The 11,453-nt window shown below is 39.9% G+C and overlaps 1 protein-coding gene across 1 annotated transcript in view; it reads left to right on the forward strand.

Annotated features, from left to right (window-relative positions):
- Nucleotides 1-632: 632 nt before the first annotated feature.
- The window catches only part of LOC118412172, a 12,866-nt gene continuing 2,045 nt past the window's right edge, over nucleotides 633-11,453 (forward strand). Inside the window, exons 1-6 of the mRNA XM_035814922.1 lie at nucleotides 633-981; nucleotides 1,744-2,006; nucleotides 4,006-4,141; nucleotides 5,221-5,292; nucleotides 5,752-6,038; nucleotides 6,504-6,630. Coding sequence (XP_035670815.1) covers nucleotides 885-981; nucleotides 1,744-2,006; nucleotides 4,006-4,141; nucleotides 5,221-5,292; nucleotides 5,752-6,038; nucleotides 6,504-6,630 — 982 coding nt within the window. The 5' untranslated portion in view covers nucleotides 633-884. The remainder of the gene's footprint in view (nucleotides 982-1,743; nucleotides 2,007-4,005; nucleotides 4,142-5,220; nucleotides 5,293-5,751; nucleotides 6,039-6,503; nucleotides 6,631-11,453) is intronic.

Raw genomic sequence — 11,453 nt, forward strand, 5'->3', positions numbered from 1 at the left:
CACCATGATAAAATGTATCCACGCGCATATACATGAAACACTTAAAACAGTAAAAGATAAAGACCCTTTTGTACATTAAATTAAAAAAGGCACCATTAACTAATCAGTTTAAGTGCTGGCAAAAACATTTACATCGTCAAACTTACTGAGGTAACCTTGAAATCATTTAGTGGTCATTCTACTGTAATTACTACCGAGTACTATTAGATAAGGTCATCGAACATTGCGGTATTTTAATTCAATGAGCACAAACTTTGTGTTCACTGCAGCCAACCATGTTTTTTCTTATTGGATTCTACAAAGGTGGAAAACCTCCTTACATGTATAAGTTAAACAGGTCCATGTACTATGTGGGTACGAGAGAAGAGTCTTGGCCATTTGTTTTCAAGCTCCACGAGAAAGCGCGGTGCTCAACATGCCGAGAAATCGCTCAACACTAAATCTCTGACCATTCGGGATTAAAAAGACACAGACTATACATTTTGAGGTTGTCTAAATGTACTGAAATTCAATTCTATAGTCTGTGATGATCACGCAGAGAGCTCGTGACGTCCTTAGCTCTAATTTGCGACCACATTTTGCTCGGGGCTACAGTCTGCCTACATCTAGAGTGGTGACATCTGGTTGGACCTGTTGGCTAGTAAGTCACTACCGGTTATTGGTCGAGTTTGACGCCATGCCAGATTTCTTGGGGAAAGACATGTTTGAGACCGACAGTCTGCAGGTTCAGAATGCTGCATGTAAAACACAGCTATGTATTAGACACTTGTAAGAGCCTCTTGTCTTGCTGGGGGAACTACATCGGAGGAAGGAGATACGAAAGATCTGAAAGAACGCGCAACCCTGAAGACAAGTAGCCTTGGATTACTTGGTGACTCATAGACATGGCTATTACAGAGCGGGTCTTTTTTCTCTTGTGTCTCAGTCTTCTCGCCAAGACCCAGGGTGTAGAGGGATTGGAAGCAAACAACAGCAGCAGTGGTAAGCAAAAAGCAATACATTTCTACTAGATCAACAGTCCCATGGTTATACGATGAGATTTCAAATGCTCACGGCCTTAACCTGAAACAAGGGGCACCACTCACATTTTGAGACATTTTCAAGGTCCATCCAAACTCATTATGATAATTTATTTGCAAACAGACTCTTGTTGGTATGTTCACTAGGTATGAGAAAAAAACACATGGTAAGACGTCAGATAAGTGACCATAGAGGGTCATTTTATGTGACCCCGCACGCAATAGTCAAAAGTTTTCACTCACGCTCTTATCACCGGACGTGACTGATTTTCAAAATGGCATCGCATGCGATGAAATGAGCACAATCATATGGATATTGGTGAACTTATACTGTACATGTATTGTCCTGAATTTCAGTTGTACCCCCTGTTGTGTTTCCTGGGTGAGGCTGATGACTTTTGGAATACCTCCCGTAAACTGTGCCATGTATTATGTATATTGTCTGGCAGGTTCCGCCCTGATTTGTATTTCTAAACTATAAAGTATGATAGTTTCTTTCACTGTGCATTTTCTTGGCGTGGTGTAAGTAGCATTGACAAAAACATTCAAAATCTTCGAGGCCATTTGTCATGATGGGTAAGTTGCCAAAAGACGAAGCTGTTGATTTGAAAAGTATGTAAAATATTTTGACCTGCACCCAAAAAAATACACGTGTGGAAATGTTCTCACTCAAGCACTTATTGACTGCTGATTCTAAGCATACGTGATTCTCGTTTTTTTACAGAGTGTACATGGACACTTGCAGACCACGAACAGTACCTGTATCGACGGACTAGCCAGATCCGCTGGCCTGACCAGAACTGGCCCGTCGTCTCACCGGAGACGTGCTGGGGTTGGAAATGTTTCATCACATCACAGAAGTTCCTACACAGCGGACAGTGGGAGGATCTGTCGTCACTAGGCGATGGTGTTTTGGATAACGCTTTCACCATAGCACATGAAGAAAGTAGACAACCACAACACTGTAGAAGACTGTGGTTTGTTCAGGTGAGTACACACGTTTTGCAAAGTGTGACACAGCGACAGTCGGAATATTGAGTGGCTGCCGTCGATATCGTTACTAATATTATGATCTCAATGCCAAGTGTTACTCAGGGATACTTAAGACATACTTAGCACGCTATGTGTGACACTTGGTCATTAGATAAAGGAACTGTGTTTTGTTGTTTTCTAATAATGAACTGCTTCCGCTGATCTACATTGGGGGGCAAAGCGTACAGTCAATGTACCTAACGTTATATACATATATAGAACAACCGCAAAGTATAGAAGAGTTTCACACCATAATGTTAAAATTGAAGCATGTGCAGAGACCAAAATTTGTGATTTTGGCTGACTCTGCTGAGTACCCTGATTTTATTTATCTGTCTACGAATCTCATAAGACCTTTAACAACCCTTGCGGCAGTAATGTTACAGAAGGGACAATAGACGTATTCAGTTCTGACATGTGTTACTGTCACCGAATCAAGGTTTTGGATATCGACAGACTTGGCATCATATTTGTAGTCAGAATTTAGAGACGAATATCTTATCTATAAATCTCTAGGAACCTCTAGGATATTTGACAGGCATTCTTGATGAACAACTTCTATTGTGCACTATTCAAAATGACCCAAGGTCAATGAAGGTTGAACTGGGAACAATGCTCTTCTTTTCTTTGATCTCAGAATGAGTCACATCACGAACAGCTCATCTGATAACAGTCTGAACATAAAATTTCCTGAACAATACAGCCTTTCACTTCACCAAGCGTCCTGTACAAATCTTTAATGCTCCTCAATTACATGATTGAGATCTTTAGGCATTCAAGATGATAATCCCCCACACGGAGAAGAGTAAAACCTGTTGTGTTAGGGCACTCTGCACTATGTCTGTCGTCTCTGCAGTATTGCCCAATCTACCGGATACACTGACCAATCGTTATCGTCCTGTCGTTAACTCAATTAGACTACCAGGAGGATAAATGTGATGTTTATGCATGTTTATTTGACGGAAAACCTTTATGGAATGTAATATGACGTGACTATATATGTGAAAGGGTTAATGCGGCCGGATACTGATAAACAGTCAACCTGAATGTGGACGATACCATTTCGGCATATTCATGTGACCATACTGTCCACTTATGTGTGTCTTTAATTTTTCACTTATTTGCGATGATGTCAGTTTTTACTGTCAATCATAAATCATTCCGCTCCACTTTTCAGTTGCAAATTGTTTTCGCAACACTTAGGCACATTTTTTGTTTCTGTGTGTGTGTGTGTGTGCGCGCGCGCGTGTGCGTGTGTGTGTGCGCGCGCGCGTGTGTGTGTGTGTGTGCGCGCGTGAGCGTGTGCGTAGGCGTGCGAGTGCGTGCGCATGTGTTTCTGTTTGTGTTTCCGGATATCTGTGGTAAGCGTAACTTTATGACGGATTGTGATGATATTTGGTGTGTGGGTAGGTGTTGAGATGACGATGCCTAAGGTCAACTTTGGGCCCCTGGTGGGTGACTTAGTACTACAGCAGAACCTGTTTTATGTTATCTTTTGTCCTGGACATGCTATGGTGTTGACATTTTGGTGACAGATGGGTTTTGATGTATGAAAGACGTTGTCTAGCTTTGGCCCCTAGCAACGTTCTCTGGAATGGCAGGGGCGTTTATGTAGAAATGTTTTAAGGAGGATAATTAAACAAAGAAATAATGGACTTCCACGATATTCAGCATGCAGGTAGGGTAATGCTTAAGTTACATACTTAATGAGGTAAAACTGTATCTATGAATCATTTGGCGTGCTCAATACACCTCTTCGAACACGGGACCGCGTTTACGTCCCGAAACACGGGTGCAGCCCTAACCGAGATGCCCTTCCCAGGATTGAACCGGGGTCTCCCAATTACCAACTAATTGGAACCAACTGTGAGGCTGCCACAAGGTGAGCTACAGGGACAGCCCATACGACTGCGATGATTAATGCTAATACCTTAATTATATTTTCCATTCATAGTGGGAGGTGACTTCGAATATCACACGGTTAGATGGGATGGACATCTATGTAGACGTTACCTGCACGCTTTCATTTCTGGGCGCCATGCACACAAAAACGAACTGTCTGACATTGAGGACAACAGAAAAACTAATAGGTAGGTACAAAAATAGCTTTTAAGGTACATTAAAGATTATGATTATCTTAGTAATGCAGCAGGGCTACTGGGTAACCAGCTACATACAAAGGTAATTCGATGGTCCAGAATGTAAAGGGTATTCTGGATAATAGTAATTCTTCCAAAGTCTAACTAGACGTTAGGCTTTTTTTGGTCACAATGAATTAAATCATCCAGTTGTTAGAAAACTTACGTCTGTACAGTTGCCAGATATGCAGTTGATCTTAATTGGAGTAAAGGAAAAAGACAATCATCGATAAAGGTCTCTAGATCTCTCAAAGCGTAACGTACATAAGCTGGCAAAAATGCCACATCTCAAAGCGTTGAGTTCAAGGCTACGGTGTCTGGACCTCTCTCGGTTGCCTCTGTCTGCAGCTCTGTCTTCTCCAGAAAAAAAAACGAGTGACGACTACAAATTAACTTTTGCCGACGTGCTGATAACAGCCTTGCAATTCACAAGTATTTCGTCAGGGGGTTGTTTGTTGTTTACGTTGCCAGCAGAACATAAGTAGTCAAACTGTAACGATAAAAAAAATGAGCCAAGAAAAGAAAACTTACCTGTGAGAGACCACTGCGTTTGAATCATCTCAATGGTGCAGGTGCTACGGCGGGTTGAGATTCTTCTCTGCAAAACTGATGTGTCTGTCCTCATGGTGTTTCCGAAGAGGGAGGGGGGTCCTTGGTTTTCTTGTCACGTTTTGTCCCAAAAAGTACAAAATTCCGAACATTCTTAGCTATAACGCTGATATGAGATTGTACCAAAATTAGTTTGCAACGGATTCACTACAGATGGCAACAAAAACTATTTTAATGAAGAACTTTAGACAAGCCTATTCGGGAGCAAAAAAAACACGTCTGTTGCCTGCGAGCGCCGCCTACCGTCCCTGGTGGCCATAGTTGAGTACCTCAACAGCCAATACGTTGACGTCTATAAAATAACATTTTGTGCACTATCAACTTCATATAGAAAATGGTATGATACAAACCTCCTTTCCTAGTTGTACAACGTAAAATGTGATGTCCGCTTGCCTTTGTAATACCTAGTATTTCCGCCACAGCTGAAACCTTGGAAACAGCCAGTGACATGACCATAACAAGTACAGCACAACCACGCTCCTCTCGTGCAAATGGTAAGTTTCATTCATACATAACTCATCTAACAAACGATCCTAGCGCCCTGTCCAACCTCATATGTTTCAGGTCTTATCTTACCTTAATTCACACCATTAATTATTTGATTGCCCTTCTTGTATCTTTATCATGTTCTATGTATTACTTTGCTTTTTATTTATAGATTATAATCAATTTTGATTAGTGTAGAGTGGGGCGAGTATAAGCTATGTACGATTTTCTCTCCTCCTACATCTGTTTTCGCTATTGTTGTGCAAATACTACAATGAAACAAGCATGCAGGTTTTTCCTAGATATTATGGTTATTGGTAAACCCTAGTTTGATGACTTGATGTATCGTGTCCTACTGTGGCATTTTTGGGGTTACTTTTGCGATAAAAATTCTAAGCCAAGGATCGAATTTCTTCTCAGCACTTCATCAATGAATAGTATGAAAAAATGTTAATCATGCTTTACAGGTGAGTGTAACTGGACGTTCGCAGACGACAGCCAACACCTGTACCGCCGCACAACACCTGTGCGCTGGAGCAACACAGACTGGCCAACCTCGCAGGTCACAAAAATGAAAATCTCCCCTGCCTTCTGCGGGCCGTGGTCATGTTCTGTGTCCACCCAGCGGTTTTTGGACAACGGACAATGGAAAAGTCTAACCTCACTTGGACAAGATGTTGCTGGCGACATCTTTGACATTGCCTACAATGATATAGTCAACGAGGGGAACTGTACGAGGGAATGGTTTGTCAAGGTGAGGCGACCGTAGTGACTTGTATAGTCACGTTTCCAAACAATACAGTAGGGCCACACCGTTTGTCTGATTGAAAGGAAAGCATGCAAAATCGCACTCCGGGCTTGACAAGGTTAAGTAAAAAAGTCACTATTTTAGACTGACAAGAAACAAAACACATTCTCACTGTTGTAATTCTACCTATCACATATCTCTTCTTCAATTTACAGCAAGTCTTAGCTTGTGAGTTCACTGCAGTAGATAAGCATATGTGTTACTGACTTAAGTTTGGGTAAAGCCGTCATTCAAGAACAAAGTAGAAGTCCTGTTTTCCAAGCGTGCAAATGTAAATTCAGGTTCAATACTCGACACTAGAGAAGCAATGTCGCACACTAATTAAATGCGAGAGAATTTACACATTAAAAAAGGTGCAATCAAGACTCTGATAATCAGAACATTAACAAGATTTATCTCTCGAATTTTCAGTGGAATTACACCACAGCTGTGTCCCGGTTAGGACCACTGATATTTCAACTAGGAGTCCACTGCACCTCAGTCGGCAGACACACACAGACGGGCTGCATTGCGTTCAAGACTAAAGGAACGCACCACCGTCAGTATTTCTTTATCTTCTCTCATATTCTTGAATGTATCTATCTGCAAAAAAGAGTCCTATGAGAATTGTTTATAAGACTGCTAATGCTTATTTTTCGGGCCGACTTGTAACGTAATCTGTTAACGAGTCTGCTCAATGCAAGGCCATCATAGTATTTCTAGGCATAGGGCTACCTACTCAATGACAATGGTCACCACGTACCAAGACCCGAACGAAGGCCACTTAAGAGCTGATGTCTGTAAAAACCAAGCAAAATAAAAAAAAGTTGGCCAAACTAAAAAAATCAATTTTCCTTACATTTTGTGTGGTGGTAGGGCCTTGGTCCAAACCTACAGAAATGGCAAAGTTTTAGATCTGCGGTCACCGGTTGCCATGGCAACGGCCATTTTTCAAAATGGCGGATTTTCACCAAGGGAAGGCCTTGGTCGCGTCCAAAATAGGCCTCCTTTGGACTCCTGTAGCCCCTACAAATTAACAGATATTTCATTGATTCTCGGATATGTTATTACCCATATTCCAATGAAAAAAATGATATATAGTGATGCTCAAAATATTTTTGTAGTGAGGTGCAGCAGATGTTTAAAAATGATGTGTTTTCGTGAATTTCCAAAATTGACAAAAATCCATTTTTTGACCATTTTTATTGACCATTAGCTCATTTACAGGCAAATCAATTTGCTTGATTTTTGGCACAGTTATAGTTTGAACCTTTGTATACATCATATGTAAAACAAAATTTGGCACTCCTACGTATCGGACCGTGGTGGACCCGAGAGTAAACCAATATTTCCATTCCAAGAAAATCGTAACCATAGAATTATTCCTGGAAAAACAGTCATAGCTTACCAAAAATGAATCTCAGTTTCATTTTATGTAGCAGAGGAACTTACCTATCACTTATAAAAGCAGTGTTGTTCTAGATTTTTTATAATTGCCTTTAAAATGATTTTATTGAGTTTTTTTGGTCATTTTTAGACCAAAAATTTATATTTTGGCCCCAGCACCCTGGTATTGCAACCAAATGACCTGAAATTTGGTATAGGAATGTCCTGGACATGTACACACATAGGTTGATAACTGGTTTGACGTATAATAGAACAACATGCTGAATTTTGTGACTTTTTTTGGCATTCTCGGCCCAAAAAGTACATTTTTGGCCCCTGTACCCTGGTTTTACAACCATTTGACATCTGAAATTTGGCATAGGAATGCCCTGGACACATGCACACATGGATTCAATAACACTTTTGGCATACTGTTCAACAAAATGCTACATTTTGTGATTTTTGGTTTATTTTTTTCCAAAAAAAAGTACATTTTTGGCTCCCCTACCCTGGTTTTACAACTGAATGGCCTGGAATTTGGTATAGCAATGTCCTGAACATATGCGCACATGGATTCAATAACATGTTTTGCATACAGTACAACAAAATGCTTAATCTGAGATTTTTGCCATTTTTTAAACCAAAAAAGTCATTTTTTTTTGCTCCTGTTCCCTGGTTTTTCAAGTAAATAACCGGTAAAAATGGAAATGGCTTTTATAACCCGTTTTTGCATACAGTGCAACAAAACGCATAATGTTGTAATTTTTGGTCGTTTTACCCAAAGTACATTTCTGGCTCCTGTTCCCTATTAGGCTTTACAGGCAAATGACCTCCTAGACGCCTGTAACCCCCACAAAGTAATATGTTATTACCCATATTTAATAATAAGAAAAGTGATATAAAGTTATACTCGAAAGTTTTTTGTAGTGAGGTGCAGCAGTTAAAAGATGACGTGTCATTGTAAATTCTAAATTGCCAAAAAGTTTCAGAATTTCAGATTATTTAGTCAGAAAAACAGGGTACAGGAGCCAAAAATGTTTTTTGGGGGGGTAAAAAAAAGGCAACAAAAAAACACACACAAAATTCAGAATTTCGCTGTACTGTATGACAAGCATGTTATTGAATCCATGTGCGTATATGTCCAGGGCATTCCTATACCAAAGTTCAGGTCGTCTACTTTTTTTTTTAGTTGTGAAACCAGGCTACAAGGGCCAAAAATGCACTTTTTTGTTTTTAAAAAATGGCCCAAAATAACAAATTAAGCATTTTGTTGTATTGTATGCCAAACGTGTTACTGGATCCATCAGCGCATATGTCCAGGGCATTCCCATACCGAATACAGGTCATTCAGTTGTAAAGCCAGGGTACAGGAGCCAAAAATATCCTTTTTTTGTAAAAAAAATGACCAAAATTTAGCATTTTGTTGCACAATATGCCAAAATTATTATTGACTCTATGTGCGCATGTGTCCAGTGCATTTCTATACCAAATTTCAGGTCATTTAGTTGTAAAACCAGTGTTTAATGGGCCAAAAATGTACTTTTGGCGCCAAAAATTACAAAAAGGAGCCAGAAATGTACTTTGGGTAAAACAATGACCAAAATTACAACATTACGCGTTTTGTAGCACTGTATGCAAAAACGGGTTATAAAAGCCATTTCCAAGGCGCTCCTATACCAAATTTTTACCGGTTATTTACTTGGAAAACCAGGGAGCAGGAGCAAAAAAATGATTTTGGGAAAAAAGAATGGCAAAAATTTCAAAATTAAGCATTTTGTTGTTCTGTATGCAAAACATGTTATTGAATCCATGTGCGCATACATGTATGTTCAGGGCATTGCTATACCGAATTCCAAGTCATCCAGTTGTAAAACCAGGGTAGGGGAGCCAAAAATGGACTTTTTTGGGAAAAAAATAAACCAAAAATCACAAAATGTAGCATTTTGTTGAACAGTATGCCAAAAGTGTTATTGAATCCATGTGCGCATGTGTCCAGGGCATTCCTATACCAAATTTCAAATGTCAAATGGTTGTAAAACCAGGGTACAGGGGCCAAAAATGTACTTTTTGGGCCGAAAATGCCAAAAAAGTCACAAAATTCAGTATTTTGTTCTATTATATGTCAAACCAGTTATCAACCCATGTGTGTACATGTCCAGGACATTCCTATACCAAATTTCAGGTCATTTGGTTGCAATACCAGGGTGCTGGGGCCAAAATATACATGTTTTGGTCTAAAAATGACCAAAAAGACTCAATAAAATCATTTTAAAGGCAATTATAAAAAATCTAGAACAACCCTGCTTTTATAAGTGATAGGTAAGTTCCTCTGCTACATAAAATGAAACTGAGATTCATTTTTGGTAAGCTATGACTGTTTTTCCAGGAATAATTCTATGGTTACGATTTTCTTGGAATGGAAATATTGGTTTACTCTCGGGTCCACCACGGTCCGATACGTAGGAGTGCCAAATTTTGTTTTACATATGATGTATACAAAGGTTCAAACTATAACTGTGCCAAAAATCAAGCAAATTGATTTGCCTGTAAATGAGCTAATGGTCAATAAAAATGGTCAAAAAATGGATTTTTGTCAATTTTGGAAATTCACGAAAACACATCATTTTTAAACATCTGCTGCACCTCACTACAAAAATATTTTGAGCATCACTATATATCATTTTTTTCATTGGAATATGGGTAATAACATATTCAAGAATCAATGAAATCTCTGTTAATTTGTAGGGGCTACAGGAGTCCAAAGGAGGACTATTTTGGACGCGACTAAGGCCTTCCCTTGGTGAAAATCCGCCATTTTGAAAAATGGCCGTTGCCATGGCAACCGATGACCGCAGATCTAAAACTTTGCCGTTTTTGTAGGTTTGGACCAAGGCCCTACCACCACACAAAATTTAAGGAAAATCGATTTTTTGAGTTTGGCCACCCTATGCTTGGTTTTTACAGACAGAGCCTCTTAAGGTATGATCCTAGTGAGGCTGAGAACCTCTGGAGATGTCATAAAAATGCTAATTAGTGTTATCCATTGCTTTTGATTTTTTTCTCCAAGCACCTTGTAACTAATAACATTATTTTGAAAATATTATTTTGAGCCATGCCATGGCAGGAGCATACCTTAAAGCGCCAAGGTAACGGGGTACATGAGTAGGACTGGGACAGCATCACTTCTCCCTAATTAAGTCAGAAACATCATCATTGAGACAATGTTAGGAATCCCCTAAATGCTTTAGTACAATAGTTGTGTTTTCAAGCTGCGGAATCGTCCTAAGGCATGATACAGAATGACCTTGGTTTCAACAAGGAGGGTATGAAAGAAACCTTGGTTTCAATCAGACTGAGGACACATAGGACCTCAGGGGGACGGCGTTCCGAGCATAATGGCGCGGTTCTTATGATTGACCAGATGTGAGTGTTGGCGAGAATCGCGATAAGGCCAGAGCAAGTAAAGTCTAGGACGCGCATGGAATTTATTCCCCCCTGACCGATGGTCAACATAAAGAAAATTGGAAAATATGACGTTCAGTGCTAGTACTATCGAAAACTACCATCATCTTGTGTTTGGTTTCCTAGCACTTATAAAGGTCCGCCGTTTTTTACGATGTCTAACCTGACAGCTTCTGCGGTACAGAGCAGCCCTATATGGTTAAACGACAACAAAAAGATTATTCACACATACATGTACACACTGTCAACTGCAAACTGATGACGACCCAGATTCTGGGACACACCGTTTAAATAGAGCAGTAGTTTGACCTCACATCACGTCATGCGAAAACCAGTCAGACGGGATTAGTTTGGGTAGACGTTTTGATCCAAACTGATAGGATGCAACTTAACACGTTACGTATACAAAACTTCATCATAACTGTTCAAGACCCTTGGAGGAAGCCTTTATCTCTGATCACTGAAGTTCTAGTAATCCAGCTACTATTTCCTGCTGCTAATAGATTGAGTCACAACTTACCCCCCCCCCCCCCC

The sequence above is a fragment of the Branchiostoma floridae genome, chromosome 1 (genome assembly GCF_000003815.2).
Source record: "Branchiostoma floridae strain S238N-H82 chromosome 1, Bfl_VNyyK, whole genome shotgun sequence".
Classification (NCBI taxonomy): Eukaryota; Metazoa; Chordata; class Leptocardii; order Amphioxiformes; family Branchiostomatidae; genus Branchiostoma; species Branchiostoma floridae.